Below are 26,020 nucleotides of genomic sequence, written 5' to 3' on the forward strand. Positions count from 1 at the left end.
AAATGCAAGCGAGGCCTCGTGAAAGGAACTCGCTGAACTCGCTGTGCTTAAAGCACAATCTGGCGGTGGTAGAGTGATTGAAATGATGTGTGCGCGTGGGTCTCAGCTAATGACCCTTGACCCCTCTCTGTTTCTATGCTGCCATGTCCTGTTGTTCAACTAGGCTGAGGCGAGCTGAGAGAATCAAGTCGAGGAGGAGAGGAGCGGAGCGTCACAGGTGCCGGCGTGTCACACATCCCCTCCATCAGCCCTCTAATCACCGACGCTTATTTCAGCCATCATGGCGCAGGCCAGTCACTCTCCCATCCACTGATGCCCGCTGTCAGGGTGCGCAGCAGTTGCCATCACCTGCCATTTGTCTGCAGCAAGACTGATGGGGATGCTGCCCGGAAAGAAGAGTGAGGTGTGTGTGTGTGGGGGGGCAGATAAGGGGCAGGGGATGGAGTAGGTTGTGCCAGTGGGGTGCCATACAATGTGGAGGGCACAGGGTGGGGGTGCAGCATGTGTGCACATCATCTTTGCAATGCCATTCTGTAACATGTAACATGAACCTCGTGTAGGCATAGATGAATGTTATTATACCATTACAGCACACCACATGCAATCTTACACCCATGTATTCATCACAGTACATTAAATATTCTGATCTCACATCTATCTAATACTATAATCCTTCAATTTAATTTTTGGAAAAATACTGAATTAATCTATTTTTTGAGCGCCAGAGAAAGTGTAACTAACTGAAAGAGAAAGGCAGGACATCTTCTTTTGTCCCTAGTCAGAGTGGATGGCTACTGTACATCCTAAATTAACAAAAAATGTCAGCCAGATAGGAAAGGCAAGACTATATTCAGCAATTGGATCACATTACTGTAGGTCTCACTGTGTACTTTGCAAACAAAGATAGCTAAAGTATGTGTCCTCTGATTTGCATAATCATTTTTTTAATGGTGAATTTTGAGTAGGACTGAAAGATTAATACATTTTTAATTGAAATTGCAATTTTAATTAATGCAATTAGCAAATTGCAAAGATTGCAATTAAACGTGACACTTACAAATCTGACCCAGTGGTACATTGTATCACATCTATGTTTTTTTTTTTTTTTTCATTTTATTTATGTTTTTTTAAATCATGTCCTCCTCCTTGTGTGAGATACAGTCACACTCACCAATCAGAAGTGCTGAGCTCTTCCTGTATGAGACACACTAAACAATCAGAAGTGGCCCGACTTAAAAACATGTTACTGTCATGTTATGGAGAGAGCGTTGTTTCAATGCCAACTTACTCATTGTGAATTGCTATGTATGTATGTATGATTTGGGAAAAAAATATCTCATTTTGATTTTTCTGACAGACATCGCGATTTGATTTGGTGTGAATGAACTTTGATGTTTTTTACACTGTCCTAGCTTAATTCTTGTTTGCATTTCGCCTCACAGCTATGTTGGCATTTCACATCACATTTCCAGGCCACCCACTCAAACTTAACACCTCTACCAGATGAAGCTGAAATAATCAGTAAGAGTATGGATTGGCTCACCAGAAGTGGGGATTGGAGGTTGCATATTTACATTTGTGAGCCACCCCCTTAGAATGACAAGCTATTGCAAAGCATGATAAAATAGGGACGGAAATCCAATTTAAGTTCAATTATTTGCTTATAATGACACCAGCCGACTGGAGAAGTTAATCATTTGCGCTGAAGTCATGGCATTTATTTAACTTCCGTAGTACTGAGTTGATACGCCATCAAATTCAGTGCGAGAGGCAAGCTGCATAAAATTGATGGAAGAAACCTGAGCAACTGCAGGTAATTTTGCCCACAGCATTCTAATCAAAACATTAACTGTTTTGTTCAACACTACATATTAAATAAACAAACCATTATTCAGGTCAGTTTAGCACTATTAATCACAGAACTATTTTGCATGCTTAACACTATGTTTTAATTGAGCTATGATTTGGTCCCAGATAGCAAGAGGCTGGTGGACCGCTGTCAGTCCATTGGGGGCATAGCTGGCGGTCCGCTGGCATTTTGCACATCGGTTCTCTGGTGGTCCGCTGGCGGGTTGCACTATTGGTCTAAAATCAATCTAAAATTGGTCTATCCACTATTGGTCTAAAATCTTTTTCATTTGTTTAGTTATACTCCATATATAATTTGATTATTTTTTCTTAATATTCATGACAAGTAAAATTTAAAGAGATGGTGGTCCAACGGCGGACCACAAGTGGCACGCCACCTGCAACATACCACCAGCGGTCCGCTATCTGCCAATCTGATTTTGCTATCTGGGGTGCAGTATTAATGAAGTGACCACAGTCTTCTACAATGAAGGCTAATGTAATATGTATTGCAGGTAATAGTAGACAAGTAAGGGGACAAATGCACTAGCATTAACAGTGTGTAACTTCCAGAAACACAGTAATGTGAACCCCTAAAGTGAATAGCTTCATTTGTTACCATGCATAATTCATTCAGACATCGATAGGTATCCAAAATCCTCTTAATAAATTATAGAAAATTAATTATAGAAAACATGAAAGTTAAATACAACACAGAGATTTGCTGTCTGGCAGCATGTGCAGGATAAAAGATTTTCCTTGCTGGACGGGCCACAAGGGAGACAGCTAGTCTGTTTATTCGACAAGTATATAATTAGTGGTTAATTAAAGGCACATGCTGGTGGAAGGCGAAACACACAATTACATTAAGGCACTGCTCTGTGGCTGGGTATGCAGTCCCTGGCTCCAATGCTAGCAACATTTGTGCTATCGGGCCAAAGAACAAACACATTTGTTTAACACCGGTTGATGCCAGTTACTTTGGCAACAAAATTCTTGACTCGCAGCACTAAGGAGTGTGAAGAGGCAAAAAGTCAATGAAAGCAAATTGTGAAAAATCATGTGTGAGGCTATTTGAGCAGTTCTGGCCAATAGTTTGCGTTCATGTGATTAAAAAAAAAAAAAAAACGTCCCCACAACTGGCTGCTGACTGAAAGCTCTGTCTCATTGTTTATTAATGAATGCCTAATTCCCCTCACAACACGACCCCAGATAGAGCCTGTGGTAGATCCATTTTTCAGTCAAATTAATGGAACTAAAGCGCAGGGATCAGGCAACAGTGAAAACTCAAGACGCAGCACAGTGTGCTCCTGTCTTAATAAATGTGCTTTGAGCTGGAGGGCGAATGGGCAGAGTTGCCCTGGTCAGGGGCCTATACAGCTGCACTGTGCCTACCTGCCACCCACTGCACAGACTCCCACCCTCGGCTCCACTTGCACCTCGATCCTCCAAACAGCATTGTGGATGAAATTCACAGGCACTTTTCATGTTCGTGAGGGCTGCTGTTTTTGTCATAACCCATCTCTGCTTTCATCAGTATGTGCTCTGGGTTTGATTGAGGCTGTCTCGCAGCTTCCCGGTGTCTTCCAATCTTCCCCGAGACTTTCATTAGGACTGCATGCATCGCATGAAAAAAAAGAACAGTGCAATTACGGATGTGCGCCTGCACCCAAGACTCATCTTTTACATGTTGTTCGGTAGTCAGCCCCATTGCCTAGCTGTGATTCAGCACCCTCGTCAGGGACACCATCCTTTTGAATTATGGATCCGAATAAGAGAGAACTTTCCAAGAAATGATTTCTGCAAGAAGACGGATCCCTGCCGCTGATTATAGACAGGATATCTCTGAAGTGCACTCGTGTCCTCAGCCAAACTCAGGCTGCCTGTGTCATACTAATGAAGGGGAGGGCAGCTCAGATTGCCAGCACAGGTTGATGGGAACTTTACACTAAAGCACACGGCAAGGGTCATCAGAGCGTCGTGCAGCAGCGTGGCCGTGGGTGTTATGTCCGAGAATAGAAATCTTAATTCAAACTTAGCGCAGAATTGACCTAGCAACCAACTCACTGTTAGCAATACATATGTAACACAGCTAGGCTTGTACCATGCTACATCTAAACATATTGATCTTATGTGCTCATGGGGCCACTACATACAGGAATTGGTTCCATTATAAATAAGGTGCTCTAATGCTATTTAATACTATAACTTTTGATCATTATGTATTTTCTCATGTAAGTATGTGGCATTGCAAATATTCCTCATTACTTTTTAACCCTATATGCCACCTAAGAACATGTTAGTCTTTGTTAGTTTGTGACCAATAGTGTTTAAAAAACATCCCAGTGTGCACGTTGTTCAAATAGCAGGTATAATACGTTCACCTGTAAACACCTGTGGGTATGTTGATCTAAAATTAGGTGTGTCCAGGCACATTTCAGACTATCCATCTAGATTGTTGCAATAGGACCCATTGTGTTGTGTGTATGTGTCTAAAGCACCTGTCTAAACTTCGCATGGCTTCTTAGCGTCCCTCAGCATATGTATTCCACCACCCATCCAGCAACTGATGCCGAGATGCAATTCACACCAAAGCCCCTATCTACCCATTGTCAGGACTCTGGGGCCCAGTTTTACTCTCTCCTCTCAGCACAGGAACAGTTTAGCATTCATTACTCCAGACTGCGCGCACAGGAACGACGCCCGGGGACAATGCTGCAAATTAAACTCTGGCTGCATCGTGGCTAAGCCGCTGTCCCACACAGCGCGGCGGTGTCTCATGAAAGGAGCGCCGTGACGAGGACTCGGCGCAGACGGTGACTTTTCTTGTGGATAGAGGGGCGTAGAGAACATTTGGTGTACGCAGCTCTGCTGACAGAGCAACATTTCTCCAGAGAACACCTGCTTTGGGAATATTTATATCACACGCTTTTTTTTTTTTTTTTCAGGGCTAATTACATAAATGCAGACTCATCATCCTCATGGCTCATCTGGCACATGATGAAAGTGGACAATTAATTTCCCACAATGCTAACAGTGACATAAGGGGAAGTGTCAAAGGGCATTTCCAGCCAGTGACTCATGGATATCTTTGCTAAGAGAGAGAGAGAGAGGTGAGTGAGTGAGTGTGTGTGTGTGTGTGTGTGTGTGTGTGTGTGTGTGTGTGTGTGTGTGTGTGTGTGTGTGTGTGTGTGTGTGTGTGTGTGTTCGTGTGCATGAGTGTGCTTGTGTGTTTGTGTGTGTGTGTGTGTGTGTGTGTGTTTGTGTGCATGTGTGTGCATGTGTGTGCTTGTGTGTGTGTGTGTGTGTGTGTGTGTGTGTGTGTGTGTGTGTGTGTAGTAAAGAGGACTGTGTCAGCATGTCGGCATGCAGAATCCCACACCTGTCTCCGGGTCACACTGGTGCTCGCAGGGGTCCAGCAGGCGCCGGCCACACAGCTCGTTGATCCAGGGCCCGCTCTCGTTCTGGTAGTAGATCAGCACCTGGGCCGGGTTTAGCCAATCCGACGCGTCCAGCTGACTGCCCTGCTGCAGGATGAACCTGGAGCCTGCACAGGGAGAGAGAGAGAGAGAGAGAGAGAGAGTGAGAAAGAGAACAAGCCAGACGACCGCACAGCACACTAGCCTATCCCGAGCCCCAGAGCTCATAGGTGATGATCTCGCTGGCATGAACAAGGTGGCAGCAGCAAAGCTTTACAGCTAAACACACTGACAGTGCCAGTGACAGCATGTAAACCATCTGCTTGCAAGGTGCTGTTTGTTGTCAAGCGATCGCATTGCGGTTCTCGGGAAAGTCGCACCCCGTTAGGAAGATACTGTAGCACGATAAGTAGGAGTGATGACACTCGTGAGGGCAGCTTTCCAACCATAAGTTCAGCTTAACGTGCTGCTAAGCTGGCGGCTCAGCTGTGGAACACTTGCGATGTCACACACTGCTCTGCTGAGCTGTTGTAAACTACGGCAAAGGGTCCCTGCCTCCTGCAGCGCTGACCATGGGGACTGACAGTCACACTAGAGAGAATGAGAAATAAGTAACTAATTAACCCTCTCGAAATGGCACCCTTGACGCAATCTGATGACGCCTTGACATTTTTTATATTTCAAAACTCTCTTTAAAAAAAAAGTGCGAGATGTAATGACATTTTGGCAGAAACTCAGCAGCAACAACAATCTCAGAGCAAGGATCACATTTGTAATCATCTACAAAAACACACATATCTCAAAACAACTATTTTCAAAGAAGTTCTGAAAATTACATATGTGAACCAATCTGGCAAAATGAGTCACAGTGAACCAAAAGTCACCATTGAGATTGAGGACACAATAAGCCTTTAAAAAGATATCGATATCGAGATAAAACGATAAAGATAATATTTCCATCAATATAACTCGAAAACAGAAAATAATGTTTATAATATAATAATCTTTCTACACTTCTCTGCACTCTGTGGCTGTGAGTGGGAATGTGGGTAGAGACGCCATGTGCTTTGAGGAGGCGACAGAGCAGACTTCTTTCCCAGCCTGACTCCGTGGAGCAGCACAGACACGAGCAGGTCGCCCCGGCGCCATCGAGCTAACCGAGTTAAACTCTGCCATGCAGCTGTGTGTCTTAAATGCAATATTTTATTCTAAACCCAATATTTCTTTTATCAGATCCCCGTGTGACTTTGAATCTAATCAAATAATATCATAAAGACATTTATAGACACATTTCAAATAAAATAAAATGTTTTGCTATTAGAATGGTATCTCTTTCCAACTTATTTCTTCCTCTCCTAGAAGCCTGTTTAAATGTTAATCTAGCCCAAAGCAGCAATCTCAGTGCAGAAGTCCTTGGGTAGGGAGACAAAATGACAGATGAGCGATGCCAGTCGCTGTAATCTATGTGGCTATGTAGCCTCCCGTGATGGCTGAAGAATTCCACTGAGCCCAGAGTGAGGGCTTGGCCAGCAATGCTTAACTGCAGGTGCCACATTGACATTCATTAACAGGCAGAGCACAGACAGAACGATCCACATTCCCAATACACACACACACACACACACACACACACACACACATACTCACATACACTCTTACATGCATGCACACACAGAAAAACAAAACAATGTGAAAAGATAAATACAGTGTGTGTGTGTGTGTGTGTTCATTCCCCATGACCTGGCCTGAATGTGCTTTCATGCCTCCAGAACACAGCTGTTGGGGTCCCTTACGAGACACTGGATGGGGAACATTTGGCTTTATGTGCCGCTGTGGGCTGTAGGGCGAGGTGGAGGCAGCTAAATTCACACCCGTCCTATCCACACACACACACACACACACACATAGACAAGGTGGCAGGTGTCGTGACATTACCGTCGGCGATGAGGTGCTCAGGGACGTGGAGGATGACTTTGACGGTGAGGGTGCAGGCCAGGTGTGAGGAGTAGACCAGGCTGATCACACAGCTGACCACACTGATCAGAGTCAGGGTGGTCTTGTTGACGGGGCTGCGCGGGGAGCCTGCAGATCAGAGGCACACGGAAAGAGAGGAGCGGTCAGAGAGGAGGTCACCAACCAGCAGAAAGAAAACCTGTGAAGTTTGGTGAACTCTCAGCGTTATTTCCTAGCGCTACCACCACCACCACCACCACCACGCCATCCGCGCGAGTTGCTTACAAACAGTCTCACATCTGGCCTGACAGACCATGAAAGGGGCGCTGCATCAAACCGCTGGCCCCAGCCTTTGTGGAGGCTGAGCGGGGCTGGGACCCAGACCAGAGAGCAGAGCAGAGAGCAGAGCAGAGCCCGTGGCTGGGAAGATAACAGCCTTTTGAAGGCCATCACACAGAACGCGGGCGAGCAATGGGAATATCCATGATGGAGAAAAAAACAGACATTTTTTTACTTAGAGGCCTCTCATATTTTCATCTGAGGCCACAGCTCCAGGGTGCTAATCTGTCAGAGTTAATCTGTCATCATTTCTATTTATCTGTTCTGTGTGAAGCACCACCTGAAATAAACCACCAAAATAAAAAGCGCACACACACACACACAAACACACACGCACACGCACGCGCACGCACACACACACACACACACACACACACACACACACACACACACACACACACTTATGTACATAACATCCACATGCGTATACACAGGTACACACTTGCAGGTGTCTAGAAACACACACACACACACACACACAATCACACTCTCTCTCCCTCTCTCTCTCTCACACACACACACACACGCACTGATTGATTTGACCGTGTCCTACAGCAGGCCACAGATCTCCGGTGACATGGCTTTAAAAGGTCCTCTCGCTTCCTCTGTTCTTGCTCTAGCTCAGCTCACAGCTTTAGGATGACATTTATGGGCCTCGGTATCAACATCTCGATCAAAGCGCTGCTCATGGGTCAACTGAAAGGAAGGGCAGCTATTTTTTTAACCTTTCATATATACTGGTCATTATTAACACCTACTCCTACATTATGCTAGTTTTTCTTTGGTTTTTCATTTTGAGGCTTTGGTTGAGAAGCGTCAACTCAAATGGGTTTTTGTTGTGTGTGATATTTGAAGTGGGGTCATTGGTTTGTAAACATAGCCATATTTATGCATGTGTCCCTGATTGCACAATCTGCATGTTGATCTTGCTGTTAGACATGTCAACACAAAATGCAAAACTGAGCAGCTGACTTTCAAATCAAAATGCCAGATGAAGAGCAAGTGGGATGTTGCTTAGCTAAACGGAATGTACATTATTTTAGAGGATATTTGAATATCAGAAAAATTGGATTTTGCATTTAGTCAAAACATGTCCAATTTTGCATTCTCAATTCAATGTGCGTGCCATTACATTTATAGTCTCATGATAAACTACAACAATGCAGACTGTAATTCACATATTTGGAAAAACAAAACAGATTATGCAGATTAGTAAAAAGTAAATACATTGACATATTCACTTTGTCAATGTTGACCATTTTACATAAACAACAAGCTGCAAGGCAACATTCACACAAAGACATACAAACAGCATGGCAATTAAAAAAAACATATCTTACAACTACAGTATTCAGCTGATCACAGTCCAAACGCACACAATAAAACAAAGACATCTTTAAGACAAAGCATCTCCACTCCTGGCACACTAATTAAAGGTGTTGCTTTGCTCCAGCTGACTGCTTTGTACTTAGAGTAATTAAGAGGAAAGGATAAGAAAAGAGAGACAAGACCTACAGTAACTGGCTGGCTGGTGTTCACTAAGTGAGATCTGGCAGCTGGTTACATGTCGAAGAACCTGGATGAATGCATGCTGGTAAAAGATAAATTAAGCTTACCTCAAACTCAACCAATCATGAATCTCTCTACACCCACACCTAATTAGCTAGCATATTTAAGACACATAAGGAAGAAACTTTGGTATTTAGTATATGTTGTTTTTAACATGCCTCCTTTTTTTAAATATTTGCTTTGCTCAGTGACATATAATGTTTTAGCACAGAGCGAGCATTCTCACAAAAAAGTTTGCGCTCTACTTGAGCGATAATCTAATTTGGATATCACATCTGAATGAATGAATGAATAAGTATAGATGTGGAATGGTGTCACAACAATTTGCATGCCTTGTTAGTGTACATATCTGGCTAATTTAATGTGAATAGCTGTGTACACAGGTGCCTTATTAGGGAGTTGCAGACACAACATTCAAGATCATGCTTGTTTCAATTAGTTACCAAGAAACGGCAACCAAAAATTAGGAGAATTCAATCGCCACTGAAGACTCGCATTGACATTCAATTGAATTCCCCTCACACTGTCACAACATGTACGTTCAATCAGTGATAAATCAAAAACAAAACAAAACCATAACATGACGCTGAAGAACGGGGTGCACCACGCTTCACGGAGGTGACCAGGGACACTTTGGGGGTCATGCTGCTGACACAGAGTGAAGGCGGCGACGCAGAGCTGTCCTCCTTACCCCCGGAGCCCCAGGCTGTGTTGGCGTTACCATTTCGCATACCTCGGCTGCGACGCCGGCTGCGGTTGGGATCGGTGTAGAAGGTCAGCTGGGGCTCGCTGTCGGCCTCGGTGCCCGAGTCGCCGTCCGGGTTCAGGAAGGCCGAACCCGCTGCGGAGAGAGAGATCTCGCATCAAAGATAAGTTACACTGGCACCAAGATGGCGGCAGCACTGGGAGGAAATCAGGCCTTTTGCTCAGCTGAAAAACTGTGACAAAATGTGATTTGGAATAATGAAGGAAATAAGTACATGTACATGTTTCACAGGGGGCATACAGATTGTAAACAAATTAAAAAACAAAATGGAAAACAAGGCATCAGACTTTTAAATAGGACAAAAAAAACCTCACACACAGACCCGCATGCATGCACACACAGACCCACATGCACACACACACACACACACACACACACACACACACACACACGCACACACACACATTTAGACTTATCGTGTCATTAGTAATGCATCAGGCTATGGGCAATGAGATTTGAAAATGGATGTAGCAAAAGTTGATGTTTGGATTAGTATTAAAAGCAGTAGCTTTTTACCTTAGAATAATGTCTTGAAACTCATTTGTATGCCACGCTGACTAACATTACACTGGAGTCTCTGCCATTGCTGGTGCATGCCTGGAAGGCACACTATACACACACAGCACTAAATGGGTACCCAGTACATTGAATGAACCAAAAGGGGAACTCCTGCATCATGTTGGGCTGCTTTACATTCTGTCTCTCCATTACAGAAGACAAATACATAAATACATACACACACATACATTCATTATTTCCAATTAAATCGAATAGGGCTTGAAATTAAATCATTTCAGACAGCAAGGCCTTATGGTTGTTTTGGTATAATTGACAATGATATCCATTTGATTTATCCATTATTGATTAATACAACTAGCAGGAGGGAAGAGCTACAAACCCCTAAACAACACAACCACCAGCTTGGAAAGTGACAACCTCTTCAATTGCCTTTAATGAAACAAAAAGCACACAGATGTTTTCCAGGCAGCTAAAAGCTGCATACAACCAGAGGATCAAATGAGAGAGAATGTTTCGCTTTACCCTCTCAAGAAGGCTTACTTAATGCAACCGACTGTAATTGGTGATTGATTACTTTAAAATAACGGTGATGCACAATATGGGGCACACAATGAATACAGTGGCTACAATGTGAGTTGTGAATATGAGTAACTGTGTATTTATAATGCATAATTTACATCCTCTAGGTTTCATACCATAATAACTATGGAACACGCTTACTTCATGTTTTTGGCACAATATGCAGTTATGCAGAAGTATGAGGAGCGATATTTAGGAATAGAGAAATAAGGAAACCTTTTTCCCCAAGGTCCACCTGCTAACAATTTCCCGATAATCTGTTATTATGCATGCATTTGCACAGTGGGGGGTATATGTATTTTATATTCATAATGCATTGCCCCTCAGTTCAGTGTGATTTCCTCATGACATTTAATTATAAAAGGATTGCTATACTCCACACAGGAAGCAGATACTGCCAAGTGCGTTGGACACTTTCACATCTGGTCAACCTCTTGACTGGTTCTCATCTTGTACTGTTAGTCAAACTTTGTCAAGTGTGGCTTACAGGTTAGACTGAGATCTGCCTCACATGTTACACTAAGGCTGGTAAGCAATTCTAAATCTGCTTGTAAAAATCAGTACAGTGACTCGTCTTACACATTTTCTTACGGGTCCCTACAACTGAGAGAAATGTTGTTTTGCTCAACAACACCTTCTGCTGTTTATCCACACACAGAATCCTACTTATGGACTATTACACTAAACATGACATACAGCAACATACATTTTCACATGATACTGTATGTGCATTATTATTGCTTATCAGTTATTTAGGCAATATTGAATGAACCAAAACAAACTTAGCTTGTGAATATGCAATTATAAAGCAAGCATTGTTTACACTTCAAATGTATTTCATTAAAATGTATGAATATATAATTGATGTATGTCAACAGAGCTACTGAATTTTGCTTGTGACAAACATGGTTTTGTTTTCACAATGTACACAGGCTACAACAAAGATAACACACAAAAAGTAAACAGAGCTCATGTTACTCGGAGGATTTATCACTTAATTCAGAAGGTAATGGTTGTGCGTGAAATATAAATATGGAATGGATGGTATGACAAAAATAATAACTACATGCTTCCATGGGCTCTTTGTCAACAGGGATAAAAGAGTCCATTTACTCAGCACAGAGCAGGGAGAATGTTTTCATTATGCAGTGTCAGAAATGGAGATACATGATAAAGCCAAGACATGGATTATATTGCCTCTTGCTTTGTGCCATGACACATTTTAAATTCAGTTTTGCTATCTGTGTTTCAAACAGTCAGAAAAAATGATGTCGTTAACCTTCTACTCAGGCTTAGAGATTAATTTTAGAAATAAAATTTAGTGGCAAGCAGTTCTACATGCCTTTAATCAACCCACTACAATAGTCATTTTGTGATATTTTTGACCAAGCTAATGTATATTCGACTGTCATATATTTTAGAAATAGTCATAAATATAGTGACATTTGTCAATTGTAGAAATTAAGCTCAGGATGAATGAAAATATAAGGCCAATAGAAAATACAATACAACATAGATTTGTTCTTATTATCTTATATATTTTAGTTGTGAACATAATATGATGCGTATATATCATCTGATAAATACAAGTGGGTTTTCAAACCAATAATGCGGTGTTTTAATATCGGTATTCTGAGTAAAAACATGATGCTTGAAAATGGCATGTACTGTACTGTACAGTATATAGCACATTTCCTGGCTTGTGTTAAAAGTGGTATGTGGCATGTTGTGGCACTATGGTACCAAGTGATGTGTTTTTATCGTCACAGAAAAGTAATAAGATACGACGATCAATAATCTCTTTTTGGTATTTAATGTGTGTGTGGTATGTGTGTGTCTTTTGTGATTTCTAAAAGGATTCCCTTGACCCCTTGACATCAATGCTAACAAATGCATGCTAATTTATCTGCAAACATATGGTTATGAATGCAGGAGAACATGAGACATTAATAAAAGGAAAAACACTCTCTGACGACAGCATCGACCTGAATCTCCATCTCAATCTCCAATCGCCCTTCTTAGGGATTGTTTCCGCCGTCTCTAAATGGCCACATTGCAAGAAAGTAGTCCTCTTTAAGGATTCTGAAGCAACAGAGCAGGTCCAGAAAGCCAATGACTCAAGTTCACTTGACATTAACCAACAGGAACACATATACCACACCGCGTCACCGAGAACTCCGCTGGGCTGCTATGCACACATGGCTGGCGGTCATAAATAAGCTGGTAATGAAGGTATCACCCAAATCCCAGCTTGCACTTAAGCAGATCTGTTCTATAGAGACACTGTTCCAGGCTGCAAGAAGCAAGGAGCAAGGCGGTAAAATGCCAGCTCTCGATTTGGAGGGTTCGTCATCAAGTGTATGTTCGAGCCTTCATGATAGCTAAAGAATGGCAAGAGGACTAGTTTCTCGAGGTGCACCTTAGGCAGTGGCCCGTGAAAAAGTTCCTGAGACGGGTGGAGATTGGAGAATGACTTCCCACTGGTTAACATTAAGTGAACTCGATTAAAAGACAATGACCAAAGGCCTTTTTGACATTTGTACATTTGTATGTATAGTATGCCAGTGTTATATAGATGTATCGTGTATACCCTGCTGGAGTTAATGACTAACACTTTTTGTGTGCTAAAAAATCTCATCTTCATACATAGTTTTATTGCTAGAATTGGGAAACAAACATTGTTCACTCAGACTGAGCCATAGTCAATTCCAGCCTATCAACACATGCAGGGAGGGGTATTTCATAAGCTACTGAACTCAAATATCAAGAGCCATTTACCAGACTCTGCCGTTAAATAGGAGCAATACAATTGTAGTCGGAGGCACACTGGAACAGTAATCACAGCTTTGGACAGAGGTAAACTCCTTAGATTGTGTTACAATTTCTAAAAAAGCAAAGAGCAAGTCTACACTGAGCCAGGAAGAAAAAAATGGTCAGGTGTTGCCTCCCCCAACAAAGTCTTACAACACTCACTGAGACAGCAGACAGATGACAGGTAATAGACTTTGATTATGCACACACATACACACATTATCATCTATCATTAATAAAATAATTTCAAGAGGTTGCTTTTCCACTTGTCTTCCTTCCATAAAAACCTCACTGTTGCTAATGAACACAGCTGTTCCAACGTCATGATATCCACACACTGAGCATGTTGCAGACATACTGTAAGCATACACACATGTCCAGACCAGTACGCAGATGTTTAGCACTTTGACAGAGCACAAAACATACCCAGAATACAAATGTGCACTTAGCACTTAGACACTGACCAGAGACAACATTTTTAAAGCTCTAAGTGGCACTTAAATGAATCAGTTGAAAAAAAGAAAGAAAAAAACATTGTACAACAAAAGACACAACTTACAGTGCTTCAACTAGAATATGCAACAATACTAACACCATGAGTGGTGTGTAATACAACATTCAATACAATTGTGCAATCCAATACAATGTGATAATTAAACTATTAATACTGATATGATTTGCATGCTGTGCTAAAGCTTTTAAACTGTGAGGCTTTACGGTCAACGTATGCAAACAGAACAGATGAAAACAACAGGTTACACATGGCGTTTGAAATCTAGGAATTAATAGGCCTGAAGCTCTGTGAAGACTTACAGTAAAATTAAAGAAAACAAATAGCTTTTTACACAGGGATGAAAAAGCATCTGGTTGTGAAGGATAACTCTCGGGCAAAGGATAGTTACACAGATGCTTGCTCTGTTAAAGTGTTTTAAAATACTACTATCACAACAGAAATCTCCCCCAAACTCTAGACTGCATGGTTATTTAAGAAAGAAAAGTGAACAAAAGGAGGTGAGACTGATGTGTTTGGGACTTCAGAAAGAACCATGGGGCATGGAAATGACACCAGCAAACAGAACAATATGTTTCTTCTGCCAAGGTAACAGACAACGAATAAAAGAGGTGCCTTCAAAGGAATTAGTCACAAATCTCTCAGAGCAGGTGAGAGGAATGCACTAGCCTCCACAATTAGGCAGGGGCCAAGAGGTGCAAATCTCCATGGAGACGAATAAAAGATGAGCCCGGTTTAAATATTCAACACGGAACGTTAGAAAGCACTCGGCATGCAGCGCAGCAGCAACGCTTCCTACAACAAAAGTTATTTTGTTCTCCCTTACAGGGCGGTGGAACTCAATTATTATGAGGACATTGGACTAAGTAAGGGTGTCAGCTGCATGACAATCTGCAGGAGAGAAGCACTTAGGTGCCAGGGATTAGCACACGTGCATGGACGAAGGAGAGACCTCCACGTGACTATGGGGAGAGGATGACAGGTGTGATTTTCTCATATGAAAAATAGAGTTAGCAGGTCAAAGAAGACAAGAGGAAGAGCAGTGCATTATTCTGCCTTGTCTGAGTTTTTGTCTTAACACATCTGAGGTGAATATCCAAAGCTTTTTTGGTATGTTTATAGAGTAAGTACAGTAGGATGGCATGTTCACTGTTCACATCAATAACTACATCAGTAACACTGTCCTAGATGTCTACATATAGGATTAGCTTAGCAGGTTATTCAGTAAAACATTGCCTCAACTTAATCTTGAATTGAATGAAACATCTCCAAAATGTTAAGATGATTGATTAAGATAGTATTATACATTTAATCATGCTCTAAGGCATATGATATAAATGTGACTAGACACAATTGCAACTAGTTGCATTTTAGCCACAACATGTGCACTTTAGCCACAACATTGCATCATCATAATAAAAATATATTTTGGAAATATTAACTATTAAATATAGTGTTGTTTCTAATCCATTCTATTGTTCAGCTTTGAAATACAGTTTATTTATTCTATTTGTAAGGGACACTGTACAATTTTAAGCATAAATGTTGCCATTTGATGCATTAGAAGCCTTACAGGGGGGCTACACTGAATGCTTCAGTTTACACGCCTGGTGTAGTAGCCCCCCTGCTAGGCTTATTTACATCTGCAGTCCCCTGGCAGGACACAATTAGACAGTTGTTGTGAGGAATTGATTTAAAAAAGAAAGGATATTACTGTCTCAAAAACTGTTACATGTGGATATAAGAAATTAATCAATGCATTAATTAATCAACGCCAACGCATCTGGAATCCAACAAAGTCATGGCATAAATCTAAAATATTTTCTTCAAGGGAAAAAAAATCCCTTTAATACCACAATTGTTGGACCACTAATATAAACACTACATGTTTATTGTTTGTTTCCCTTTTGTTTTGCCATTTTTACGAACTCCATCTGAACATGCGACTCATTTGAAATTCACTGTGATTGATTAGAGTGCTAACATCTAATGAGTTGTCAGGGAAAGACTCCAGGACAGAACCAAAGGCATCTGCTAACGCTGAGACAGCTTTGAGCATGGAGGGCTTGGCTGACAGGCTATGATTTCATTACATATTGAAATAATTGCTAAAACAAAGCAGATCTTCAGTGTCCTTCTCTTTAAAGTGATAAGCTGCATTCCTCTCAATAACTTGCTAGGAAATCCCACTGGAAAATGTACAGTAACTTTTTCATCAAATTTAGACTTCAGATCCTGTCAATATTTGGTGTGTGTGACACCCGCAAAGTAACAGTGAGACTTAAATCTAAATGTTCCAAGTATAATTAATAAAATTTAAGAAAAATTCTAACTTTGTAGAAGTACAAATGAATACCCTATTAAATGATACATCGATGATATGAAAAGATGTGATCACAGTGATAAATGGAAACGATGAGAGTACACAATTGCAAGAAAACACTTTTCGAACAACCATGACGAATGAATGCAGATGGTAAATAAGAACTAATCGCTCATTGCGTTTTTGGAGGGACAGCACTCCGTCTGTCAGTGTTCTCCAAGTCTTCAAAAATTGGCAGCGAGGGGCGGGGGGGTGGGGGTGGTGAGGTGGCATGGGCTGGCATGTGGACGCCAATGACGATGACTCACCGCGTGTTTTGCTGGACAGACGCTTGCGCTGGTTGGTGGAGGTGTTGTGTGGGAGGAGGGTGTTTTGCTGGTGGTGATTGCTGTCGACAGGACTGGTGGCTATGATGTTATCCTTGTACTTGCTCATTAAGGACAGTTTTGTACTGTCACACCCTAATGACAAAAAGGTCACAGTTAGGGGGAGGGGAGACAGACAGATGGGTGGGACACACACACACACACAGATAAAGAGAAGAGAGAGAGAGAGAGAGAGAGAGAGAGAGAGAGAGAGAGAGAGAGAGAGAACCAGTCCAGGAAGGACACTGAAATCTGCAGTATGTGCATGACTGCAGGGTCTCATCCTGAGCAGACAAGAGAGGAGGGCTGAGCCCTGGAGGTAGAGCCTGTGTGGACAGGGCCTGTGTAAATGTTTAGCATTTGGCTGCAAAGCGCCCTGGGCTGCTCATGTCACTGAGTACTATGCCTCATTCTGTCATTGGCTATTATTCAACACTGCCCTTACAGCATGCCCATTAAACACAGAAAACCACCAAACCAAACCACATTTTTACTGTCCTGCTTAGATCAACTCATATGACTGTACATATCAGTGCTGTCATGTCATATCCTAAAGTACACCACACAACATCCTGCATCAGTTTGCATTTAAATTAGTTTGAGCCAAGTTATCCAACTTTCTAACACTCAAATTTTTTTTTCCTGTCAAGTCCCATATATGATTTCTGCAAAAATATCTACTTTGAACAAAGTAGTGGTAATCAGGTATGAGAACCCCACAGCCTCAGATGTTGCCTCTCATTACAAAAGGAAGGAAAAGTCTCACATGAAAGAATGCCAGCTCAAGATCACATTATGCATATATATATATATATATATATATATATGTATATATATATATATATATATATATATATATATATATATATATATATATATATATATATATGAATAATACAGCATCACTTTCCTGGTCTCTCCTTTTATCCTGCAAATATTTCCTGAGAACAGGTAAGCTGTCTTCATTACACTGGCTGATGACAAGATGTGCACACAAACACACACACACACACACACACACACACACACACACACACACACACACACATACACACACACACACACACACACACACACACACACACACACACACACACACATTTAGACTTATCGTGTCATTAGTAATGCATCAGGCTATGGGCAATGAGATTTGAAAATGGATGTAGCAAAAGTTGATGTTTGGATTAGTATTAAAGCAGTAGCTTTTTTACCTTAGAATAATGTCTTGAAACTCATTTGTATGCCACGCTGACTAACATTACGGAGACTGGAGTCTCTGCCATTGCTGGTGCATGCCTGGAAGGCCTGCTGCTGCACTATATCGCTGTTGTCACCGGTGGGAGCATGACTTCTCCTCACTTCCCTTAGCACTAAATGGGTACCCAGTACATTGAATGAACCAAAAGGGGAACTCCTGCATCATGTTGGGCTGCTTTACATTCTGTCTCTCCATTACAGAAGACAAATACATATTTCTGCAGCTCCAACTTCAGCTCCAATGTCAGTGTAAACAATTATGATATAATGGGTAACACTGTATGTATAACAAACTTTATCTATGCTTCTTTCTTAAATTGTTATATATAACTTCACCAACAGAATTATCACACATTTAATTCTTTAGTTTTCATTTACAGTGCTTGTATACTTTTGGTAGCGTCTAGTTTTACATAGACCTGAATATACATACAAACAAATGATAATGAATAATATAATAAATGATAATGATGAAAATATCTAAATGTGTGACTCATTGGCGGCTACAGTTATTTTTTTTTCTTGAGACTGCACTGTCTCACTTGCTGATACTGTCTGGCAGACTGTGTAGCGGCTGTAGGGCCCCTACCTCTATGGGAAGCACAGGCTGACTGTCCCAGGTCATGTGAATTGTCATGTCACTGTAGTGTTGCAGGACAGAAAAAAGCCATCATGCTCATGGTGATATTAAATGGTATTGTCACCATCCTGTGCCAAGATGAGGCTGAATAACTGCATGCTATTCTCAGGAAATAAAGCAGGCAGTGTTCTTTCGTGATGAGAGGGAATATGCAGTCACCCTCTAACAATACAGTGGGATGAGTGCTCTATGCGAAAAAAGAAACTTTGCAAAACATTAAAATCTGATTAGATTTAGATTATCCTTGAGAAATTCTACCTCAGAATAGCTAAGGACTGCTGTGCCCTCATGCCTATCTCAAGAAAACATTCCGTGATGCAACGTTATCTCAAATTTGTAGCCAGGTCTGTCGATGTCAAGTCTGAATTTGATGAAGAAATATCGCTAGGAGCCACGAGAACATGGCATGGGGAACGAGAAAACAGAAGCACACTGAAGGCTTTGTTTTATCTTGATCTTGAGGAACGGATTATGATGGTGAGATTTAATTAGGATCTGATTGACCAATCAATACTTTAAACAACCAGTGTTTAAAGGTTCCATAGCTCCTCCTCCCACCTAAGGTGGCATCCAGGAAGGAAACACACACACACACACACACACACACACACACACACACACACACCACACACACACACACACACACACACACAAATGACACTAAACCACACAAACAGGCATGTTTGCTCCACCACAAACACAGATACAAAGCCGCTGCTGTGACTCACGCACCCGGTGTCAGGTCCATGTTGGCCTTGTCGTTACAGCCCTGCAACGAGTCCAGCGTGCGAGTCACCTGACTGGTGAAGTCCTCGCCGCCGTTCATGCACTCACGCTGCAGGTGGTGGCGCAGGTCGGTGATGTCGTACTCGTAGCCGTCCAGGATGGGCGTCTCGCGGATGCTCAGCGTGCCGCTGGAGTTGTGGCCCTGGCCGCGCGAGTTGCGCAGGCTCTCGCGCGCCTGCCCGCCCATCAGCACCGAGGGGATGTAGTGGATCTCGTTGGCCGCCTCGGCGCTGGCGCTCTTCTGGGGCTGGGGCACGCGGCGTCGCTTGCACCAGCGCCGGCGCGTGTACAGGATCAGCACCAGGCACAGGATGGAGAGCAGCAGCGCGATCATGCCACCCTGGGTATTACACACACACACAAACAGACAAAGGACACATTAACCTTAACAAGAGGCAAATTAACCTTGACGCACTGGGTCGACATACTGTGCAAATTTAAACAATTCTGTGAAGTATGGATGCTTTCACATATACATGTATATATCTGTTTGTTGTGTGTGTGTGTGTGTGTGTGTGTGTGTGTGTGTGTGTGTGTGTGTGTGTGTGTGTTTGTGCAATTGTACATTGTCTAAATATCCCTGAATAAATTAGAAACTGCCTGTCATTTCAGTAGCTTTGTGAATTATTATTCTAATAACAGCTGTTCAAACATAAAATAAATAAATATGGAAAGAAAACTGATAGCAAAAGGAAAAAAGGAAAAAAAAGTTAATTGGAAAAAAGTTTATGATTTAAGGACATTTCATGTGCTAACTCATTAGTGTCTTAGACAAATTATCTAGATTCCACATACCGGTAGTAAGGAGGCGTAGGTGAATAGGACATCACTGGTAAATAAAGAAATGGCTGCTATGCCTGTGTTGTGTTTGGCACACTCTTAAGAGCCTTTTAGTGATTAATTATGCACCTGACAATCAGACCTTTTGACTTTTGTCCTTCAAGGCTGTGCAATGTCACTCAAAGACAACATTAATTAAAATGCCTCATTGGGTAGTATTTGAAATCACCAAGTAATGACAGACAGATGCACCTCAAAGGGGACCAAGCTTCATCTGTCTTCATTTACATAAAGTCAGAGAGGTAAAAGTGAGCAAATAGTTTGCTGAGAACACGTTGAGTTAAATGTGACCCACACAAATCACACCTAAACACAAATGTCAACACAAGACATGCAATACATTTGCATGCACAGAGTGTAGTCACTCTTGTGAATGTCCTCCATCGTCCAGCAGAAGAGAGAGACTGATGAACAGCAGAAGGTGTGTATGTGTATGTGTGTGTGTGTGTGTTTGTGTGTGTGTGTGTGTGAGAGAACAGCCATCTATCTGCAGTTTGTATTGATTATGCCTTTTTCAACACTTTAAGACTCTGTATTCTCATTTCCTGCAACTAGGAGGTTCACAAAGCCACAGCCTGACTGATGGAAGGGGACTCGAAGAGAAGCAAATGTCAAATGTGATTAATCAAAATAGCTACGGATCATGTTACTATGACAACTCAAGTTTTTTTTATAACCAAAGAAGAAATTCATTCTCATAAACCATCCCTGTATTAAGAAGTTGAATTATGAATAACATTATTAACATATTAATTGACATTAATGACACACAATGTGTTGCATTCACAGCCTGACGTGTATCAATTATTTGCAATTAGCTTTTCAAACACGTTATTAATACTGATTAATGGTGAATAAGAAGAACCAAGTAATACATTGTATATGTCAATCTGACCACCATCACTACCACTACACTACAATTAGGGTTGCAGCAATACTGGTATAGAGTATTGGGTATTGGGTGCCACTGGAATCTGGTTCTCAAAAAAACATCTAATACCATGTACTTCATGGCAACATTAAATTCAAAAAACATAACATAAAACAAAAGTCATAACCCTCCAAAAAGAGTGCAGAATGAAGCCATACACTTTTCTATTAGGTTTACTACTTATTCTGAGTTAACTGACCCAGGTTTTTACTAAACCATGAACATCGCTGGTACAGTTGCAACAGGAATGTCAAACTGTGTAGGCCTATTCTGTAGTTGGTTGTCTGCCCGGCTAATTTAATATGCCATGCATACCTTTATACCTTTTCTGATTGAAGTGTGATGAAATTATTGGTAAAATCCTTGCTACCGAGTCGACCATGATTCTGAAATAACCTATAAGCTGTGTAAATATCAGCAGGTCACTGTTTAATGATAAGTCTGTGGTGCTGTCCATGGTGCTGAAACAGCCCCTCGCTGTAATCTGCATTTCTCTGTGTTCCACCCCTCTGTCTCCATCCGTTGCCCCTTGGATCTGTCTGGTATCTCCATACAGCCTGCCATACGCTGGTATCAGGCCCCACCACAGGTTCTTGCCCACTCTGCAATGATTCCTCAGCTCTGTGGCAGCGTTAATGTAAACAAAACATAACAATGCAGCTCCACGTGAAAATGTATTTGGATGGGTTTCATGTGTATTTGGATTTTCAGATGTATGCTGTTTTTATTAATATGTTGTTCCTTCGAAATTTTAGTGACAATGATTCTGACAGTAATTTTCATTCTTTAGTCGAGGACATGGCAAAGTTTTCTGGTGCATTATACCCTAGCCCTTCATTATGAGTGTCCTCTGCTGGGGGGAGTGTGACTAGAACCAGAGTGCACTGTGATGGAGTGGGAGTGGAGCAGGTGCAGCTGGAAAAAGGGTCCGAGAGAGACAATGTTCCGTTCAGACAGAGTAAGCGTGAGTGTGTGCCTGTGTGGTATTCAGAGAGGTGCAGTGGTGTGCGCAGCAGCAGGTGCAATGTTTCACAGCAGATAGGAGCCAGCCTAAACAATATGGCCATGCATACAGTACATTGTACTGAAAATCTATGTTGTCTCACTGAATTTCTCTGATCAACATAACAGCCATCAATATACATTACTGTTTTAAGTGGTTTATATGGTTACCTATACGGTGGAGATGATCCCATAATGTTGTACATTACTAAAGATGCCGAATTGGATGGGACACAACCAAACAAAAAACATGTGTGGATAGCAGCATGACTGCCTGTAATCTCATTAGATAAAGTATAGATTACTGTGATGCTGTTATGAGCTCGTCACGCCCGGCTCCATATTCACCACTCAAGACATGGGTTCTATCCATTGTTCGGGGGAGGATGTGTAAAGTGTAATATGAGACTGCTGCTTCTGGGAAAAAAAGGTGTGCATATTGAGCTGATGCCAGGGGCAGACAGTGCTGTGTAAATGTAAAGACCATAGATTAATACAATTTGTTTTGAAAAGAAATAAGAGGACGTCAGCTAGAAAGATGCTGATCAATATTTCATAAAATTTTAATACCTTTACAAATACTGCCTTCAAAAACTGGGTAGAGCCCTTGAAATATTTACCACACCGGAATTCAGAGGCTTATGTGAAGTTTAACACTAAAAGACAATTGAGGATTTGTCAGCTTTTCAAAGTGGTGCATCCTTTTAATACTGCATGAAATGCATTTCATTATTTGGAGAGACAAAGAAAACTACCAGGAGCAGTTCAGCAGAGAGAACCTACAGTAATACAGTGTTTGCCGCAATATAAGCAGATTTTTTCCCTCCACAACTAATTTAGTAGATACACCTTTAGAACACAGGCTAGAATAGTATTCACTTGTATCAAAAGATCTGACCTTCAACATCACATTTTAATAACTTTTATAACTCTTTTTTACTGCAGCTGCTACCTGGATTTAATTTTTAACAACCCCTTCAATCCATTATCAACACACCACAAAGCAGTCGAGGTGCTTTTCCAATTCACTGCAAATACATGTCTTTGAACATGACCTCAGTATGCAAATGAGGACAAAAGATACACATGGCATAATCAGCCATTGTTTACAATGGACACATCATGTGTACGGCACAACATGAAAACCACAGCAGCCACAAAGCACATAAAGGACTGTTCTGGTTTTGCATTAGCATTTCACCGAAAGGTCATCAAATTCAACCATGCCAGGCATTCAGAAGAGTTCTTATTGAATTATAAGCCTAAGGAAAATGAAACACTGGTAACCTCTGAAGGAGATGACAGCACACTGCCAGTTTCCACAGCAATATCTTGCAAATCAAATAGTGGATTTCAGCAGGGCAGCGAGCCCAAAAAAAAAAAAAAAAAAAAAAAAGACAAAATGGCTGATAAATGATTGATTCCAGGTACCTTGTAGTTTTGTAAAGGAGCCCTGACAGGAAAGCCTTCCTGTGGTGGTTTGTTTGAGGAATATGTTTGTGATCAGCACACACTGGTGGCCTGGCCGGGTGGACAGCAGCCTCTCTGCACTCCCCGAGGACGCGCCGGACACAGTTTCAAGGCTCAAGTAGATGACTGCTGTGTGTGGGCCGGGCTGTGAAAAATGGTGTCCTACTTGGCCATCAGCTTCAGATACTCAATGTGAAACCCCCTTTTTTCTGGGTTGAAGGTCGTGGTGGAGTAATCTTTTTCTCTTTCTCGGCCTCCAGAGAGAGAGGGAGAGAGACTGCTGGTCATGGTCAGAGCAGTATAAATTATGCTCATTTTCATTTGAAGCCCAGAGAGCAGTGCACAGGGCCCTGAGTGTGCCCCAGTCCCTGCGTGCCGGCCCCGTGTGTGTATGTATGTGTGTGCGTGCATGTGTGTGTGTGTGTGTGTGTGTGTGTGTGTGTGTGTGTGCATGCATGTGTGAGTGTTTGCATGCGTGCGTGTGTGCACACACGTGTGTGTGTGTGTGTGTGTGTGTGTGTGTGTGTGTTTCTGAAAGGGTCATAGGAGGATAGCTCTCCAGATGGATCAGATGGTGTCATTTTATGGTATAAATAAGAGTGATAGGAAGTGCCCTCTCTCCCTCAAGTGAGAGCGTGGTCATACAATAAAGTATTATCAAGCACTTAAACCATAAGTGCGTGTGTCAGGAAGTAAGGGTTTGATAACACTAGAGGCTTCCAGCACTGGGACAACTTTTAAACACTGTATTATTCTATTTCCTGAACATTTCCAAACATTATCAGTCCTGTATTTTTTTTATTATTATTCTCACAGCACTTTTAACTTTTGAGTGAATTATTCATTCAGTTTGGCTGAGAACCAGAGCAAACATCGTCCGCCAAAGGCAGACATTCCCCACAAAAAAAGAAAAGAAATCCCCACACAACATAATACAATGTTTAAGAAACGGAGATGTGGAAAACAGCGGTGCATATAGTGGACCGACACATCCTGTCTCTTTATGACAAATCCCTGCAATATGGTGGTGGCAAAGGGTAATCAGAAATGCCATTTGATATTCATAACATCTGTTTTACAGACACACAGCCACACAAGTAGCGCTACTGTGGGTACGGTGGGAAATAAGCACTTGAGCGGCATCATCCCAAGAGCTTTTGCAGGGAATAATCCGTCACTGCTTTTAACATTGCTTGCCCCTCTTTTCACCACTCTTAGCCATTGGTCACATTCTTGCCTGCTGAGTCCCCTGGGGAGAGAGACCAAACCAAAGATATATCACTTTCCTCTTATGGCTGCTAACGGGGCGAAAATGCATCTCTCCTGCTGTACTGGTTTATAAATGGCCTGCGCAGGCCATTCGGCATGTGTAAACCTCCACATCTTGCACTCACCTTGCAGGTGTCCACTGCTGCAGGAATGTCAGTAAGACTACAGACTACAGACAAAGCTACCATGCTCTTGAGGTTATTTCAGGAAGGTCACTGTCCAAACAGAAGCGTGGCTGTAAGAGTATAGGGAATGTTGCAAAATATCTCATTAAATTGAGTAGATATTTACAAATTTAGAGTCAATTAAGAGTCAATACAAGTGCACTTAGTTATTTAGCAGATTATGTTTATCCAAAGCGACTTACAGAGACTTGCAGCATACAGGAAGTGAAACAGTAACTGCTGAATCACAATGCCCCATTATATTTTACATTATTTGGTGCAAAAATAATCATATTTGTGTTCTTGGCTAACAATATGTGTTTACCAGTATCTTTTCTCCCTGAGTAGGGAACCTATGATCCAGACGTTGCACTCAGTTATACTAGTTGGGCAATTAGAACACTAGAGTGTATTCAACGAGTATGACCTATGCACAGTGTGATACAATGAAAAACAATAAAACTACCCATAAAATTACCATCCACAGATACAAGAAGCAGCATATAGTTTATTTCACAGAGTTCTACTAGAGTTGCTATAGGAGTCTTGTCAACTTCCTTCCACCTTTATGTTTTCTTTGCCAGAGGTGGAATAAAAGAAGAATTGATTTCTCCTTTATTGCTTCCACTGCCCTTCCTATCCAATTCTTAATGCCACCC

At 41.7% G+C, this 26,020-nt stretch overlaps 1 protein-coding gene across 4 annotated transcripts in view; it reads right to left on the reverse strand.

Moving 5' to 3' along the window:
• Positions 1 to 26,020, reverse strand: part of astn1 (astrotactin 1) — a 176,855-nt gene that overhangs the window by 114,862 nt on the left and 35,973 nt on the right. Inside the window, exons 3-7 of one of the 4 annotated variants that reach the window (XM_048255757.1) lie at positions 19,632 to 20,025; positions 16,946 to 17,098; positions 9,862 to 9,969; positions 7,203 to 7,349; positions 5,231 to 5,395 (exon numbers count right to left, since the gene is read on the reverse strand). In XM_048255757.1, coding sequence (XP_048111714.1) covers positions 5,231 to 5,395; positions 7,203 to 7,349; positions 9,862 to 9,969; positions 16,946 to 17,098; positions 19,632 to 20,025 — 967 coding nt within the window. Of the gene's footprint in view, positions 1 to 5,230; positions 5,396 to 7,202; positions 7,350 to 9,819; positions 9,970 to 16,945; positions 17,099 to 19,631; positions 20,026 to 26,020 lie in introns of all 4 variants that reach the window. The other 3 variants (XM_048255749.1, XM_048255773.1, XM_048255766.1) reach the window with 3 other exon arrangements.

This window comes from Alosa alosa, chromosome 1, assembly GCF_017589495.1.
Source record: "Alosa alosa isolate M-15738 ecotype Scorff River chromosome 1, AALO_Geno_1.1, whole genome shotgun sequence".
In the NCBI taxonomy this organism is placed as follows: domain Eukaryota; kingdom Metazoa; phylum Chordata; class Actinopteri; order Clupeiformes; family Clupeidae; genus Alosa; species Alosa alosa.